The following is an 18,330-nucleotide window of genomic DNA, read 5'->3' on the forward strand; positions in this document are numbered from 1 at the left end:
GGCACATGGGGACGGCCTGCTCCTGTGCCTTTAAGATTTCCTTCTTGAAGAATGTCCAGCCTTCCTGGACTCCTTTGCCCTTGAGGACTGCCTCCCATTACTCCCATTACTGTAAAAAGTTTTAAGATAGTCTTTTTATCTTGGAGGAGAGACTGTTTTCTTAGTGAAATTAGGAATGGTGTTGGTTATATTTCAGAGAACTAAGGATAGTTTAGCTGTACCCCTGAAGTATAAGGGTACTTTCTCAGACAGCGCCAGACTTCAGGAATAGTTTTAACAGGAAAGTGAGATTAGAACAGAGCCTTCTAGGAAAAAGTGTGTGGAAAGTTAGTGACTTACCATGGATCCCTAGGTTTTCCATGAGGTTAGCAGCTCCTTGGTTTTGGATATCCTCTGCATGAATAAAACCTTTCACTTACTGAAAGGTTTCTGTGGGCCAGGAAAAGAATCCCCTTTTATGTAAAAATACCTTTAAAAAAATCTGAGTCATAATGTTTGGCACATCCCCCTTTTCTGTACAAAAATATTTTGTTACTAATCTTACAAGTACAACTGATTTGAAATTTGTTGCTCTAACCTGTTAAGAGCAGATGCTGAAGACAACCGAATACATACCATTAGTTATCTGCTTCATGCTTTTTCTACTTTCTTCTTTCCAGGCAACAGGAAAGGATAAATTCCCAGCGGGAAGAAATAGAAAGACAACGAAAAATGTTAGCAAAACGGAAGCCACCTGCAATGGGACAGACCCCTCCAGCAAGCAATGAGCAGAAGCAGCGCAAGAACAAGACCAATGGAGCAGAAAATGAAACGTAGGTTACGTGGCCTTCTTGGTGCGTTGCAAAGCTGCATGCTTTGATTAGAGCACAAAATATCTACTGGGAAATGGAATCTTGCCCTTGCCTCTAGGCTTCACTCTGTGCACAAATGAATATTGTGGAACTAGCCTGGCATTCAGCAACATCTGGCTGCAGTTCTAAATAGTTTTCATTGGAGTAAAACAAGGATCATTGCCGAGTCCAGACTTTGTATGAGCTTAATTTTTTTTGAATGCAGTAACTTTTTCAGTATTCATGTTGCGTCAAGTTTGAAAAGTGGTGTCTGTCTTAAGTGTTGCAACTTCAGATTGATTTTGGTATCTCTGTATGATATGTGGTGCGGTTTTTTTAAGGAAAAAAAAAATCATACACATTTAGAAACTTTTATTTCCATGTGCTTTCTGGTGAGGCTTTTCAAACAATTAATTTGGTATACTGAAGAAAAAAGATGCTCTCCATAAGGACAGTGCATTAAGCATTGACCTGTATCTCCAAAGCAGTCCTTCGCAGATAACCGAGTCAGGGAAATGGAAAGGTAGTTGAAGTGCTACTCTTTCTTCTTAAAGAAGATTTTTTTTTTTTTCCCTACCTCTGTTAAGTTACTGATATTCTTAGAGAGGAAAGCTGTGTCTCACAAGAAATTTAGAACATTATTTTTTGGGAAGTTGTTGTGAGTTGGAAATACGTTAAGTCAGAGACCTTCTGTTACCTTCTACCAGTTTCCTTTACAGTTTTCATTTTATTGCTGTTGGCTAATACCGTAACTCTCAATGACACTTTTCTTTTTGCACTATTAAATCTCCTGGGCATGACTTGACCTCAAAGTTCCTGGAGCCCTTTGAATTCTTGGTCTTGATCTTTAAAAGTGCATGTGAAGCAAAAGCTCCCACTGCCTTTTGCAGTCACAGCAGAGGTGGCACATGACTGGGTGAACTGTGGTATTCAGGGTGCTCTCAGCAACCAGGGCGGTGCCCCCAAATAGGATGCTGATCAGGTGTATTGTATTGGAGGGCACTGTGTGCTGTCTGCAAATAAGTATCTTGAATAGAGACATTTACCCCTCGTTCTGGCCAAGTGAGCTTAAAAACAACTAAATAAAGTTTTTAAGACCTCCTTCTGCATTGCAGCATTTGAGTTTGGAGAAGTAAATTGAATGTCTGTGCATGGATATCTGGAAGCGTTGCTGTTCATTGTGGTAACCTTTCACTTCTAAGGGACAGGATGACGCTTTCCCCATTTCTGTAGGGATGTTTTTCCCCAGCAGACTGGTGCAGCTGTAGTGTGGCTTATTCTGCAGACATGGCAGCACAGGTCGTGATGTGCCTGGAAATCATGATAATGTCTGTGATACCTAGTGAGCTTCTGCCTGTGTTGTGAGCCTGCCTTGATGTAATCTAGCTTTACCTGGGTTTGCTAGTAAGCCTTTTTGTGCTACCAGGTCTTTTTCTCTGTGTTTCTTGCTGGTTTATCTTTCTTCACTGATACATTTCAGGGTTTTATCTTTGTGGTTTAGAAGAGCTTCTTGTGGCGTTCTTGATAAAAACTGCTTGCCAGTGTATGGATGTGGTTCGTGTGGAGTGTTTTAGCTTATGAAAACATTGTTTTTGCAAGTCAGCTGAAGCAACTGTACTGACTGACTACTTGCTTAATCATTAGTTATCCTGTAAACGCGTTTGTTGGAGATGTGTATCAGGTACAAAATTTTCTGATTTTTTGGAGGGAGGTTTTTTCCGTGTGGAATTCTTACAGAGGCTGTCTTTTAGGCAAGTTGAATATAAATGTTCCTGAAAGTTGAATGAGAAGCGGACAGCCAAATTCCTTCATTTGATTTTTGGTTCCTCTTTGGTTCATGGTTGTTGCTGTGTCTTAAAAAGGAGAGGACGGTCCCATGATGCAAATTTAAACATGTGCTCTCCTGAAACTAGTTTCTAGCCTGTGAATGAGAAAAAGATTTTCATTCTGGAAGATTAATCTGCTGGGGCTTTTTGAGGTTTGTTAGGGCAGCTTGGGTAACCTTAGAGTCTTCAGCTGCGCTAGAAGTAGTGAATTTCAAGTATGTTTCTGCAAAACAGGGCAGTGTTTGTCTTAGAGCCCCCTTGATTTTTGTAATGCTTGCTGCTAACAGGCAGCTATTTTGGGCAATGTTAGCCTGGTGGTACTCATTACATCTCTTGCTTAATGAGTAGACTGTTGGTGTTTAGCCCTGTATTTCATTTGTGCACAAGAATATCTGGAAGGCTTGTTGCTGGTTTATTCAATTGTCTCTTTATTCCTTATACAGCAACACCAACCAAAGGCCTAAACTTTTGGGACTGTCTTTTAGATTAGCTGAATCTAATCAGTATTAGATTCATTATAATAATTAATAATTAAAATTCAGGCTGTCAGGGGGAGGCTGGGGTATGTGTGAATTAGCATGCTTTTATATGAAATGAGACAACATGTAAACATTTATGGTACCAGCTGTGTCTTGTATGTATCTTTAATTTGTAATAAGCAGTTCCTTATGGTTGAGATTCTTTCAAAGGGAACTTGGCTTGTGAGTTTTATCAGCTAACAACTGCTTTAGCACTTACTTCAACTATGCGGACCCTCTGCATTATCAATAGTGGAGAGAAGTTGGGGCATTTCAAGATGAGCACTTAATCAGCTGAATACTGCCTCCTCTTATTTACCGTACAGTGAGCTCATTTACTGTACAGTCCCACAGCCCTGCACAGGCATAGGACTCGGTCCCCTCTTGAAACTAGTTGTGGTATTGATGCTGTGGAGACCTCATACACTAACCTTTGTACTAAGTACTATGCAGGGCACAACTGCTGCAACAGGAATCCTCCTGGGATACACTTTGAATTCAATTTAGGTTCAAAAAAGATATTTATATGCTGTCACATGCGTATCTTGTTTACAAAGTAAACAGATGCAGTTGATATGGGCTTCATAGCTTTATGTTCGCATGCATGATGCTTTTACCAAACTCCTTGTTGGTAGTAGTGAGAAAATTAATCTAACGATTCATTTTTCTAACCTTAAAGATCTCAGCACATCATTACACTTCACAAGTGATGGGATCTGTCATTATTTTAGTGTAAGGCTGTGCTTTGCCTCTGTTCTACATGGCACACTTTGGCTATAAAAGACACCGAAAACATGATGAAACTTTTTTTGACGAGCCACCTAGGATGGAAACTTTGCACATCACTTACCATCAATAAAATGGGGATGATTCCCCTTATCCATTGCTTCTCCTAACTACACATGAGGTCAAAGATATGGTAAGGTGAAGTAAATTTCCCGAGGTTTCCCTGGAAGCCACTTCGCAGAGCCTGGAACAGGGAAAAAGTTCTGAATCCCAGGTCATTGCTCTGTTTGCAGTGGCTCTGTGGCCAGGTGTACTGCTAGCCCCGGAGTGAATAGCTGGGTTGAATTATCCAGCTTTTATTACAAAGAAAAACTTGAAAATGAATCCGTAAAGCAAACTTTAAATGGAAAAATAAGATGTGGAATACTTGTGCTTCAGTGTTCCATATTTGGATTATGGTTTAGCTTTCTTTGTTAAAAGTCAGTCACTAGCCTAAATAGGTGTTATTAGGGACTTGGATTTGAAATTAATACGTGCTTTATCAAGGTTTAAGCTTTTGGTCTCCTTTAGATTGATTATTAAAAAAAAAAATAGATTGCAGAGTTTACCTAAGAAATTTCCTGCTGGCTGTTGACAAACTCTGCGTAGTTGTCACTTCCACTGGAGATGGGTATTCTGCAGACTGTTCACTTTATCACATGCGTTGAAACCTGATGCATTGGATCTGTCTCTTCTATGCAGGTTAACGTTAGCAGAATACCACGAACAGGAAGAAATCTTCAAACTCCGACTAGGTCATCTTAAAAAGGTAAGAACTATCTGCAGAAAAGGCTTTTAGGTAGGTTTTTGGTTCAGTGTTCTATGAACAATAGCATTTCTCTGTAGAGGTCACTACTGCTTGTTTGATAATTGAGAGGTTTTTGTTGCTTGAAGGGGATGGCAAGGATTTTGTACTAATTTTTTCCAAGGCAGTGGTATTCAGGAAAGATGTTCTTTGCTTCAATAAATAGATTTACGTGTCCTTACAGTTACAATTTCATGCAGGGAGTTCCACTGTTTTGGTGCATCTTATTCTGTCACTATGACCTGCCTAGTGCTGGGCTCTGTATGTGTCTAATATGGGCGAACAAGAAGGAACGGGCCAAGGGAAGAAAATTATAAGAATACAACAAAAACTGCAGCCATCATTGACTTTCCCATTTCTTTGCGATATCGAGTAACCAGCATTATCAGTAACAGTCCAATAAAATCTCTTGGGCTTTTGGAAACTAGTACTGTTTAGATAGTTGTAATGCACGTTTGTTTTCAAATACATTGGCTTCTGTAGGAGCTGTACCTGCAAGTGAGGTTATAATTCGATAAGCTGTTGGTTACCTTTTAAAGTGGTTGCTATAACCTGTAAATAAGTTTTCTGGGGCACTTCAACAGATAAAGTACTGAAAAAAAATAGATATCTTCTGCCATTTCATGGTTAGCTGTGATCTCTGCTAAGGCCAAAGAGTTTTCTTTCCCATATGAAACAAAGAGGAAGCATGTAAATGCGTTGCTGGAGTCCCCCTTCTTTTCTCAGGTGGTGCCTGAGAAAAACTACACTTAGTTTTTCCTGTAACCTTGACACACGAGTTGAATGCAAGGCCTCATTAATGCTACTGTACTCCTTGTTATTTTCAGTGGCAAGGGAAAGTTAATGCACACATGGAATCCGCTGGCACTCTGCCCATTGTTTTTTATTGACCTGTGAGCAAAGATAAGTGATATGGGCAGGAGTATGCTAAAGGCATGCTTGCTCTACAGCTTCCGCATTGCTAGAGTGGATTAACTGCGGGTCCATCTGTGCTGGCATGTAGTGTGCCACCCTGGAACAGAGGAATCTGTTTGGAAATGGACCTTAATGGAAAATGAAGTAATGTTCTCGGATCGTGGCATTGTCTGAAGCTGTGCTTATCCTTCTCCACTTTTGGAAACTGGCTCATTCTTTGTGCCTAAAAATAGAACAAGTTGAGAAGGGAAGGAACAGAGTCACAAGACAAATGGGTAACTATGTCCCTTGAGTCGTATATGCCAAATAATACTGCTCAAGGCGCACGTTTTAATTGAGGTTTGCAACCCTGTCCACAGTGATGTGAATTCTAGTGTCGTGTTTGAGGGCACGAGAACTTCCAACTCTCTAAACAGTATATCAAAACTTCCACATGGCACTAAGTTACACCCTGACCTGTTCTACCGCTTACCTTTAGTAGGACCACATGTTGTCCTTTCACATTCTTCATCCTCTCTGGATGCCATCCCCATGTGGCATCATGACATCCCTGTACTTACTCCTGAGGGCTGTCTTCTTTCTCTTGTCCCAGCAGAGCCTGAGTTCCTACAAAACCAGCTGCATAGCACTTAATCAGGGAAGGAGCAGGACCACAGCTACAATGCTTCTTAATTACAGAAAATGTTAAAAACAAGAAGGTGTAAAGATATGTCTGCTCCTGTCTGTGTGTAGGTGTAAACAAAACTGCCCAGTCAGTTTTCATTCCTGTCACCTTCCACCTGACTCTTAGTTGACTATGACCATCTCTCTAATCTTCCAAACAAGTTGTTTACCAGTAACTTCTTCACAAGTGGAATTACATTTGTGTTTCGGTAAATCAGGTGGAAATGCTAACTGCACTCACTATCTTACACAGTGTTGTGCTTTCCTTTTGGTTTTTCCTTGTGCAGGAAGAAGCAGAGATCCAAGCAGAGTTGGAACGGCTAGAGAGGGTTAGAAATCTACATATCAGGGAATTGAAAAGGATACACAATGAAGATAACTCACAGTAAGCACATGGGATTCAGGGACAAGAACCTATAACAATTTTTTATTTGTCCCCTTCATAATGGGAAACACTTAATCTTTTTTAAATTGACATGGTGATGTAACTTGAAGTTCATGTAAGACAAAGGCTTCCAAGTGCATCAAGGTACCATTATATAGTCTTTCATCAGTGCAAAGTGATCAAATAGTATCAAATCTGTCAGTTGTTAACACAGTTTTAATATTTTTCTGTCTTAATATACAAACGTTGTTTCTAAGCTGTGTAGTAGGTGTAATTTATTGTACAGTAGATTGCATTATTTCTGTCAGTGTTCTTAAACTGTGTCTTTCTCGCCAGATTTAAAGACCATCCAACGCTAAATGATAGGTATTTGTTGCTACATCTTCTGGGTAGAGGCGGCTTCAGTGAAGTATATAAGGTAAATTTGAAGAAGCAATCTGTGATGTAATCTGAATCTGCAATGAAATATTGCAGTAAGCAGAATTTTTACACTTGTTTTCTCAATGGCGTGTGTGGTTGTGGAGGGAAGAAGGGAGGACAAAGCACATGTTGCATCTGGCTTGCATTAGACAGCAGGCTTGAGATTTTTAGGTTCTGCCCTTGTCCTCAGAGGTCAGATTGCCTGCAAATACATGTTGAAAGAAAATGTTGCACCAAGTCTGCAAGTTTTGTCAAGACAGAGAAGCAAACCACTTGTTTCTTCAAGTGCTACATACAACCTTAAGTAGCAAAGTTTTATTGAGATGGCATAGCAAGTCTGAACGTCACTGTAAATAAGAGAAAATAGCTCCAATAATAAGAGCAAAGCCTTTGTTTCCTGGGGGTAGAAGGCTTTTTTCTTGTGTCTTCATTTTACACCTGAAGTAGTGGACTCTGTGTGTGTGTAGTCTTGGGACTTCCTTGGAACTGAGGATTACTTGTGTGTCAGCACTCTTGCATGGCCAAGACCTGTGATACTTTGATATTTCCTATTTGACTATTATGCTTAGAGCCTTTTCAGTTCTAAATATTCCCCATCTGTACCCAGTACTTCTTAATTCATGTTGAATTTGGCTAGAATGAAAATAACTATGCCAATGCAAATACTGGATACTTCACGGTGATTTATTATTTTGATGCAGTACAGCAATAGATATCTAAACCGGGGGGCTAGACTGCTCAGGTAGTGAAAAAAGAGTGTGATCTGCATGTAAGTATTCTGAATTGCTCTTTGAAGGCTTTGCTGACTAAGTAGAAAGCCTTGGCTCCGGAGATGAAAGCAGGGGGTTATGAATGCTTCATACCTGACCACCCTTAAGAGTTGTAACTATGTTATTAAAACAAATGCTTAGCCCTTCTTCTCCAGGGTCTTGGCCAATCTATTAAGCTTTAGGAGTTAAGTATACAACTTTTGAGATGGACACAGTTTATCCTTGTCTGCTTACAATAAGATTTTGCCCCATCCTAAAAATTATTAGCTGTTGCTGCTCTCAAACAAGGTAAAAGATATCTGCATTTCTCCAAGAGCACAATTCCAGTGGTCTGTTCTTTAAAGACTGCCTAAATAGCAAGAAACTGGAAGGGAAAAACACAGCACAAGATTTACACAGTTCTGTCATTGAATTCTCCAGCTTCTAAATAAGCTGAAACATTTTGCTCCAAGATGGAGAGCTGAGCTACCAGTGTGAAACAAAGCATTAAAAATCCTCTGTATGTTTTGGGGTTTTTTTAACTGAGTGTAGAAAATGAGTTAGGTGGCGTGGGCGAATAATGGCAGGGTCTTTCCCAGTGTGATTAACTGACTATATTTTGGTAATTTGGCCTTTCTGATCCTATTGCAGCTCTGGTGGTAAAATGTCAGAATAAATGCGGCATTAGTTAGATCCCATAGGGAAGGTCAGATCAAAGCACAGAATACTCAATTGTTTCCAGAGTTGCTTGGTTTCATTAGTGAAACTAATTACATCAAAATGTGGGTTTGCTCTTCACTCAGTATGTCGTAATGCTGATTTCCTGGGTGGGGATATCGGTTTGTTAGAGCTTGTCCGCTTTTGCAGTATTAACTTGAAGTTGTGATTCCTACTGATTTTCAGCTCTTCTCTCTGCAGGCATTTGATTTAACAGAACAGAGATATGTAGCTGTGAAAATACACCAGTTAAATAAAAACTGGAGAGATGAGAAGAAAGAAAACTATCACAAGTAAGTAAGGCTGTAAAGCAGACAGCCATGTTTCCAAACTCCTGTATTTGGTTATCCAGTGCCTGTGAACAGGCTGCCAGTTTTTTCATGTGTTTTGCCACATTTCAAAAGCCACTCTCTGTCCCAGTAGCTACTTGCAAAAGTTATGGTCAGATTAGAAATGTTTTAAACGTGTGTGCGCACACACAGAGTTTTGTATAAGCACTACGGCACGAGGTTTTAAAGCACCAGTAGTGCTCTATGAAGAAAGCATTAAAGTGGCTTCTCTCTGAAATGTCTAAGCTCTGCTCTTGTGGGAAACAGTTGTTCGTGACCATCTTCCAGGTACACACCTGCATTGTGCTCCCTGAAAGCCTTCCCCTTCCCTTTGTTTCCTAGAATACTTAATCCTTTCACAGATGATTAGGACTATAGGTATGTCATGGCCTAGAAGGGAGGTACAGGAAGCCTTTTGGTGTTGGTGACACTTGCTCCCTAATGCCGGTAGATTAGATAAGCTCTGCAGAGTGGCAGCCAAGCCTTCTCGACAAAGCTTCAAAGATAAAGATGTGATCTTAATTCCCCGACAAGTCACTGGGACAAACTAAGCTGAATTTGAAGCCTGGAAGTTGGGCTGTTGAGCATCATGGAATTTTTCTAGAACTTGCTGATTTTTGTATTCAGCTATCTTGGATCCCTTAACAATTTATTATGAGGTTGTTCTATTTTGGCAAGCACTACCATTAATCAAGATTAGTTATTTTGTAATACTGCCAGTGCTTGAGATGCACTCAGATTCTGTGGTTCTCAAGAACTGTTCTGCGCAGTTTCTTGTTTGCTTGCCTTTTCTGAAGCTGTCTGAATAATGTACATGGCTTTGATTGAAGTTGGACTGCTGTGTGGTATGTCTGGGTTCGCTATCTGCAGAACTTAGAATTAAGTCACTTGTATGACTAATGCTCAGACTTTCCTATTTTCAGACATGCGTGTAGAGAGTACAGAATTCACAAAGAACTGGATCATCCTCGAATAGTTAAGCTATATGACTACTTTTCGCTGGATACTGACTCGTAAGTCTTGTTGCCGTGTCCTTTGACTTGGTTTGACCCGTTCACTACAGACAAAGTATTTGGTTTCTTAAAACTTTCCAGGAGTCCAGAGAATGTCCACACCAATGTTACAGACTGTACTGCAGAGATATCTGAGGCAGTTTCAACATATATTGGTGTTCTAGAAACGTTGGCTCACAAACCAATATGCCGTATTATGTCAGATGTGGTGCTTTACTAGTGAATCCTACTCTGTTGGCCTGGGCAAATGCCCCAGCTGATACAGCTTTCTGCTTCTGGATCTAGCACTTAATGGGGGATCTCTGACCTTTGTACTATTGAGCATTGAGGGCTGTGTTCCTGGTAGCTTATTTTTAGAAAGAGATTAATAGGCTGGAGGACTCTTAATTTAATATATTGACCAAATAGGTGAGTCTTACAGACAAGCAATAACAAAGTGATCTGGTTTCTATCAGGTGCCTTAATTACAACAACTACTGTTTTGCCTTCAGGTTTTGTACAGTGTTAGAATACTGTGAGGGAAATGATCTGGACTTCTACCTGAAACAGCACAAGTTAATGTCGGAGAAAGAGGCGCGATCCATTATCATGCAGATTGTGAATGCTTTAAAATACTTAAATGAAATCAAACCTCCCATCATACACTATGACCTTAAACCAGGTATGCTGTGCTGCTAGCTGACGTGCTTAAGGATGCTAACTAAAGGTAATGGGTTATAAGTAACATGGGGAAGTTTACTTTGGTCAGACAGCAAAAAGGAGACAGGGCTGTCTGGGAAAACTAACTTGCAACAAGGAAAAAACTAAAATGCATAGAACATGCTGTGAAAAGGGTATTGTCTCCCAGAACTGCAACATAAAACAAGTAACATTCCGGAAAAAGTAGCCTCCTTGTTCAGAATGAGCCCTTGAACCACCAAGTGTCTGTGTTTGGTTTCTTAATGTCCTGCTTGTGTTCTGCTGTTGAGAGCTTCTGTTATTGCTTCATAAAGGTTCCCATAATTACTAGTGTGTTTCATGTTCCCATTCTTCTGGCTTATTCTTTCTGTAATCATCTGCCTGAAAATTTGGTGGCAGAAGCTAACTTGGAAGTGTTTGTTTTTTCATATCGCGTGGCAGCTCACAAAGCTGAGGACATACAGTCAAACTGTGTTTGCTCAGGTCTGCCTTTGAATTCAGTAACATCTGCCATGTAGAAGGTCCTCTCCAAATGTTGCAGATTTCCCTTTACCATTGGGCAGAGTCATGAGGGGAAAAATGGAAGTGCTCTTTTTTAGGGTGATGCATATTGGCTACATAGCTTCCCCCCCCGCCCCCGTCCAGTAAAATTCAGCCACCTCTTTGGGCAGTTATCTCTGGCTTGTCTCCCTATACTGGTGGCACTTCATCAGCATTGTGTAACTGGTATGTGATGTGGTTTATTGCATCAGCATGAGGAATCTGTACAGGAGGTGGTGCTGTTGCACTAGTTCTCGTGACCCTGTTTCTTCCCCCAGCTGCCAACTGTTCTCATGTTGTCTGAGTGTGCTGCAGAGCTCTGCCTACAGTTGTCTAAAGCTGTGATTCATCTACTGCCATCACGCACGATTCTGCTGCTTTATTGTAGACTTTGAGAAAAGCAGTGATGATCTGACTTCTTGATCCTTGATGGATTTGTAAAAGACTCTTGCCTAAGCAGTAATTGTCCTTTTTGAGCTTAGAAAGCCACTGGGGAGCACTGCCAGGAAAGACAGAGTTTCTGGCTTGTTGAGAGGCCAGGGCAAGTCAGGACTTCTGGGTAGAATGAGTCATAACTGTGTATGTGTACTTCTCTCCTTAATCCTCCTTTTTGACCTGCCCTTCCAACGGGACCTTTGGGGAGGGGTCAAAACAGCATGGGCATCAAGCTCATTTGGCTAATAGGGCTCAAAACCTGGAGGCTCCAAGTAACGTCAGGCCACTGGGTCATTCAAGGATGGACAGATCAGTTCTAGCACTTGGTGGGAGCTGAGTTGTCTCTGGAGCTCAGGGTATTGCGTGTTAAAACATCTGCCCCAGGCTGCTGCAGCTCACTGTGTAGGTTCCTTGTCCTCTCGTGCAGAGTGCCAGAGTTCAATACAACTTTATTCTTGTTTTTTCCTGCTAGATGTGTATCCTAAGGGGCTGTTTCCTTCCTCTGTCTAGGTAACATTCTTCTAGTCAATGGTACTGCATGTGGAGAGATAAAAATCACAGATTTTGGACTTTCCAAAATCATGGATGATGACAGCTACAACTCTGTTGATGGCATGGAACTGACATCGCAGGGGGCTGGTACTTACTGGTAAGTGTCGCCTGGGACACTTGCAAGTTGCAGATTAAGAACAGTTTATAAACAGCTTTGGATCTATGTCAGCTCTGTATGTGCTGCCATTGTCTGTGACAGCTTGAGGCACTGAGCTTTGAGACCCTGGAAACTGCTCTTGTTGTCACACAGCTCCTTTTGAGGCTGGCAGCTTTTTACTTTTCAGTGGGTTAGTGTTTATACATTTGAAAACCATCCCTTATCCAAAGGGTCTGGTGAAAAACTGCATATGCTGCGTGCTGCTGAGATAGCGAGCTCTGGAGTGGAGCTTTGCTGCTATTTCACAGTCCATAATGGCACTGTCTAACAGTTTAAGCAAGGAGGAGGAGAATACCATGCCTATTTGGAAATTCAAGTACATCAAGGAGATGGAAAGAGTATTCCACTGAAATGAGGAGGTGAAAATCCATGGTTAGCTCTTACAAAAGATTTAAACGCCTATAGCCAGAACTTCACTTTTGAGTGTCATGTGAAAGATGTTTTCAGCAGTACTTCATGCTCGGTGCCAAGTGTTGTCACTGCGTCACCCGTGGCTGAGAGCAAGACCTACTGCGAGTGCCGCTGAATGCGATTCCTAGATATTACCCAAGCTGCAGACTGTCACTATGGGCAGCAGTTGTACAGGAACATTTGTTAAGGCACTCTGTATTGTACAGTTTTGTTCTGTTCCTAAAAATGAAACTAGCTGTAGTTTGAGCGAGGCTGAGTGTCTCTAACTGGGATGTGGCATCTGGGGTTGTATTTCTAGAAATATGTATTTTGGCTGTGTGATTCTATTGTGGAATTGTTGGTCAAGCCCTTTTAACAACAAATACCAGTTCTGAAGATAAAAGAGAACAGGATTATTTTATGTGCTCTGGTGAAAAGAAACTGACTGTGCTGACTGGCTCAGACTATGAGTGTCTGGAGAGTCCTTGGCATCACTGTTCCCAGAAGGGGTATGCATTGGTGGTCTTGGCCCAAAGACGCACAGGAATGAGATTGGGTCCCTCGAGTCCCAAGCCAATATCTGATCACAGAAGCTTGTTAGTTCCTTTCTAAAGAAAATGATTGAAAGTATTTGGAGATGCTGCTCATAACCTGTTGTCACTTCCTTCTAATCAGGTATTTGCCACCAGAATGTTTTGTGGTTGGGAAAGAACCTCCAAAGATTTCAAATAAAGTTGATGTCTGGTCAGTGGGAGTCATCTTCTATCAGTGTCTCTATGGTAGAAAGGTAAGGCGGCATTTAACTCCTTTCTTAGTGGTGATTCCCAAACCTTTTGGGAGGCAGCCCTGGCTTCTGCTTCCTTCTCCTCCCCAGGCTTAGAAGGTGCTTCCACCTTGTCTCCTTGCCATCAGTTCCAAGGCAGAGTCCGTGCTAATGAAGTGGGGAGAATTGACTAGGTTGTGTTTTGCTCTACATGGCACTTCCTTCAGAAGCAATGTTCTGCAGAACATCTCTTTCCACTGGGCATGTTCTCACTGAGGCCGTTATGGGCAGGACAAGTGTATCGTTCAGGGCCAGACACCTGAGGTTCTTGGTCTGGCGTTGTTTTGTGATGCTTTCAATGCGCTACGTCTTTGTCGAGCCTGGTACTCCTTGATGGCTGCAAGTGTTTTAGGAAAAAAAGTGGGTACAGAGACCCACTCTAGAAGTTTTTAGGATGGCTTTTGGAAAGGAAGAGTCTGGATCAGGAAAAGATGATTTGTCCTGAGAAAAGGTAATTTGTTTTATGACAACAGAAGAAATAGGTTGGAGCAGGAAAAGGATTCCATCAACTCCTGTTTTCACAAGTCCTTGGTAACCAAGTGTTGTGAAAGCCTGGGCTGACAAACATGCTGTGTTGCTTAGTCTTGTCAGTCAGACAAATGGTGGAACCAGCCCAGCAAAGATTGAAGTGAATCTCCTGTCAGCTTAGATAGATGAAGGCCCTCTTGCACGTGCTGAAGCTGACCTACAAGGTCTGGAAGCAGGTGGAGATCCCTCCTGAGCCAGAGACACCCCAGACACGTTCCAGCTTGGTCCCTTTTGTTCAGTTTAAGCGTGGGAGCAATGTGTCCTGCTCATCTGGCTGGAATCGGCAGCACCTTCACAGCATTCATGGGCTTCTTGCCCGGAAAAATGCTGATGTCAAGTGATGATAAGCAGTAGCGTTACGGGTTTTTTAAGGCCTGTCACCAACCTTTAACAACTGTCTTCCATTTTTTTTGGTAGCCCTTCGGTCACAACCAGTCACAACAAGATATTCTGCAGGAGAACACAATTCTGAAAGCTACCGAGGTGCAGTTCCCTCCAAAGCCAGTAGTCACACCAGAAGCAAAGGTAAATCTTCTTGCAGCGAGTTTGATCGCACTGTGTATGTCAGTCAGCGATCGGCACTGGCAGTTCCATCCTCTTGGTTACCCTAAAACCAGCAGGAGTTCTGTGTTTAATGCTTGCCTCCTGCAGAGTGGTCGGTGGCTTTGCGTTGTAGTTGTCAGGCTGAGGATTGAACAGAGTGCAGCGTGTGCCCCTGCCCGTGCTTTCTCCTGATAAAAGATGAGCTTCTGGCATAGGAGCTGGGCTGTCTCTGTGGTCACTGGGGAAGGAATTTCAGCGCTGGGGTTGTCAGATTGGCCCCACTCCCAAGAGTTATCTGTCAAAGAAAGCTTCCTGTTTCTGCCCGTCTGCTAATTCTTGTTCTGTGTTTTGGGGTATCTGCAGGCATTTATCAGACGTTGTTTGGCCTACCGAAAGGAGGATCGGATAGATGTCCAGCAGCTGGCCTGTGACCCGTACTTGCTGCCTCACATCCGCAAATCTGTATCCACAAGCAGCCCAGCTGGAGCTGCCATTGCATCAACCTCTGGATCATCCAATAACAGCTCTTCAAACTGAGACAGAGTAATAGGCCAAAAACTGCTTGAGAAACCGGCAAAAAGACTTTCAGAAACAGCTTTGGAATAGAGGAATCCGCAAGGGTCTCAAGAAACCTGTACCAGGTGCTTTTTTTTCTCTTGCTTTTTTCCATCCATAGAGCATGACGACATCAACTCTCATCAAGAAAACCTTCGGCATCTAGGCCAAGCCATGTGGATAGGAGATGGCTTGAGGTTTATCCAGTAAATGACCACAAAAGGGTGGCTGCTCTGAGCAAGGAGGGGAAACTCAAGAAAATACAAAAAGACATGGTTCCATGTACTGTGAACTTCTGAACATGCAGCCTTGGGGAATCCAGGACGCCGTGTGTGCTTCATATGAAGAATGTGGACTTTGGAAAAAGACTGGGCTAGTCCAGTGTTGATATTTAAACATTGTTCTTTTTCTTTTAATAAAGTTTAGGTAACATCTCCTGAAAAGCTCGAAGCACCAAGGTTCAGCTGGGGATGGTATATGACTCTTTGCCCTTTGGAGGGGAAAAAAGTTGATCCTGCCTGTTCATGGCACTAGAGTTAGTGTTTTACCCCTAATTAATTTCAGTTTTTTAAAAATAACAATTTTTTTGAAGAAAACAGTTTTCTGGTCTCAAAGTGAAACCCGTATTAGCAGGTTCATGGCAGTGTCCATTCTGCGGATGGTGCAGCTTTCTGCTCCCTTGGGGAGCAGAAATTATGATGAATAATTCACCTTCTCAGGAGGGCGGTGAAGCCCATAGGAGAACAGGCCTGCATAGATCTCCTGTGATCAGGCTGGATCACAGCTCAGACTGCCACAAGGTTTTCAGCTGCTGCTTCATAGCTCTCACAACGGTTGCACCTTTTTAATTTATTTGAAGTGCTGTTCTTTTTGAAAACACACCCTGCCATGTTCACGACGTGCTCTCTGCTCTCGTGAGCATGATATCTGTTGACTGTTGAAAAGGCAGGCAGCGAACGGGAAAGAATCGGAGCACAGCTCAGTTGATCACAGGTGTGATCTGTGCTCGCGCAGTACTGTACATATCTTGCTCATGTTACAAAAATCCGAAGCTGAAGATTTGTCTGCTCTTCTCAGTTAGGTGACTTGGCAGCAAAGCTTCCTCTCTCCCTTAACACTTTCCTTTTAAAACTTGCTGACTTTCCTAACTTGCTGCCATCGCTGCATCAGATTTCAAATGAGAGGGAATGAGATAATGTTCTTGAAGGGAGCAAACACCCTAATTATTATTTTTGTCTCCCTTCCATAATCTGCCTGGAGGGGTCTTACACCTTCAGCTGGAGTCTGCCTGCTGTGAAACGCAAGCCTCTTGTCCCCGCTCTGCCCCCTTTCCCCCCCACATTGAAGGAAAACTGAAAACACACACAAAAAGCACAGCACTTGAACATGTGGCAGCCAGGTTGGAGCGCTCCTAACATGTGGCAGGAGTTCATAGCCAGAAATATTTAAAGATGCAGTGTTCAAGAGCAAGGTTTGTCTCGGGAGGGAGCTGAGCGGTGCACTACTGCAATCCAGGGTGTTGTTTAAAAAACAAATTACCCTGTGCACACTTCCTAACCCAATACCCAGACCACCGTGGTGTGGACTGTCCTCTGTGCGGCACCTCCAGGATTGTACCCGCAGCTCCGGCAGCGCGTGGGCTGTTTGGGGTGCTCGGTACCCAAATGGCGTTCTCGTGGCAAGCGATATTCTCCGTCACACGCTTTCAGAGACAACTACCACTTGTCTGCCTTATTGTAAGCCATTGTCTGCAAATATTATGCTTAAACCTGATCAGGGACTTCTGGTTAACTGAAAATGGAGGAGTCTATTGAAATTAAGCAATGGACCTGGGAAGTGGAGAACTCTGCCGCTTTGATTTTTATTACTGTTTTTGTAGTGACTCTTGGGCTTTTAATTGGATGTATTCACTTGCAGCTGCATTAAGGTGGTCTCTAAACTGTAGTGTTTTAAACAAAGAAAAGAAATACTGCATCTTTAAATCCTCAGCCATAATTTCTTAGCCCTTTCCATTCCTGCTGCTCTATTCCAGAAGTTAACTGTTTAGCAAGCAGTGCTTCGACATGTCTATTCAGCCTCCGTCAGGCGAAATCAGGGTTGATGCTTCATCCTGTTTGCTGAAACTGATGATTTGGTGTCTGTCCACATCGGGGAGAATTCTAAAAGGGTTTTTTCTACCCCGGTCCCGTTGTTTCTTGGACATACAGTGTGTGCTATCTCTGTGGGTGTGATTAGTTTTGTGTCAGATGCATTTATTCCTGCTGTGCGACACCCATCTAGGGGCCTGGGGACAGCGTTGGCCTTTCCCGGGGCTGATAGCAGTGAAGAACCCTGGTAGAATTCTGGCTGTGACACCTTCCTTGTTAATATGGGTTTCACTTCCAATAACAGACCCTATTGCCACACTGTTCATTTACTTAAAGAAAAGTGTATGAAGAATTTGTAACTTAAACCAGGCCAGACTGTTTTGGCTCTACCCAACAGATGAGACATGGATATTAAAATAAGTTTTAAGAAACTGATTTGCTTGGCTCTTACTGTTTTGCTCTTCGTAGCATTGGCACGAGCTCTCTTACAGTGGCCGCGCGGAGGTGACACGGGACAAGATGAGGAAGAATGGAGGAAGGTTGCATTCAGCAGCTCAGAGCAGCGAGATCTCTGCATCGGAGGGGGGAATCGCTCCCTCCGCAGGCTATTGCTGAAAATTACCAAGTTTTGTGTAATTACTGGCGTTGATCTTGTGCTGGGATATCAAGACGGACATCCGAGGTGGGTTTGTCCCTCATTTCCAATAGAGTAGCAGCTGCCTTAAGAAGCTATATATGTTCAGGACACAAAAAACTCCTTTTTTTGTGTGTGTGTCTGTCGATGAAAATTTGTGTTGAACTCCACTGCCCTGGCTGGTTGTGCCACTGCCCGCCGGCCGCTCCCCAGCCCGTGGGCGCCTGAGCCTCCGGTCACCTCAGTCACCCAGAATAACCGCGTTGAGCAGTGACGAGGAACTCAGCTCCTTTAATTTCTGACGGCTGAGTCTTGTCAGCTTTAAAAGAAATGTACAATAGAAAATGAAAAAGGACCTTGGCAGCTGAAGATGTCGAATCTGCTTATATCTGGACTAATAATGGGGGAGTGCCAGTTCACACGCCTAGCTCCTCTGCCAGTGGCTCCCAACCCCCCTGGTGGGCGGCCCCGCC

The 18,330-nt window shown here is 42.7% G+C and overlaps 1 protein-coding gene across 3 annotated transcripts in view; it reads left to right on the forward strand.

Annotated features, from left to right (window-relative positions):
- Positions 1-17,656, forward strand: part of TLK2 (tousled like kinase 2) — a 44,329-nt gene extending 26,673 nt beyond the window's left edge. For all 3 annotated transcript variants that reach the window (XM_009287886.1, XM_009287888.1, XM_009287887.1), the window contains 11 exons: positions 660-812; positions 4,642-4,708; positions 6,610-6,707; positions 7,044-7,125; positions 8,795-8,886; positions 9,846-9,935; positions 10,427-10,596; positions 12,099-12,237; positions 13,363-13,474; positions 14,456-14,563; positions 14,945-17,656. In XM_009287886.1, coding sequence (XP_009286161.1) covers positions 660-812; positions 4,642-4,708; positions 6,610-6,707; positions 7,044-7,125; positions 8,795-8,886; positions 9,846-9,935; positions 10,427-10,596; positions 12,099-12,237; positions 13,363-13,474; positions 14,456-14,563; positions 14,945-15,118 — 1,285 coding nt within the window. In that variant the 3' untranslated portion in view covers positions 15,119-17,656. The remainder of the gene's footprint in view (positions 1-659; positions 813-4,641; positions 4,709-6,609; positions 6,708-7,043; positions 7,126-8,794; positions 8,887-9,845; positions 9,936-10,426; positions 10,597-12,098; positions 12,238-13,362; positions 13,475-14,455; positions 14,564-14,944) is intronic.
- Positions 17,657-18,330: the final 674 nt, after the last annotated feature.

The sequence above is a fragment of the Aptenodytes forsteri genome, unplaced genomic scaffold (genome assembly GCF_000699145.1).
Source record: "Aptenodytes forsteri isolate BGI_AS27 unplaced genomic scaffold, ASM69914v1 Scaffold249, whole genome shotgun sequence".
Taxonomy (NCBI): domain Eukaryota; kingdom Metazoa; phylum Chordata; class Aves; order Sphenisciformes; family Spheniscidae; genus Aptenodytes; species Aptenodytes forsteri.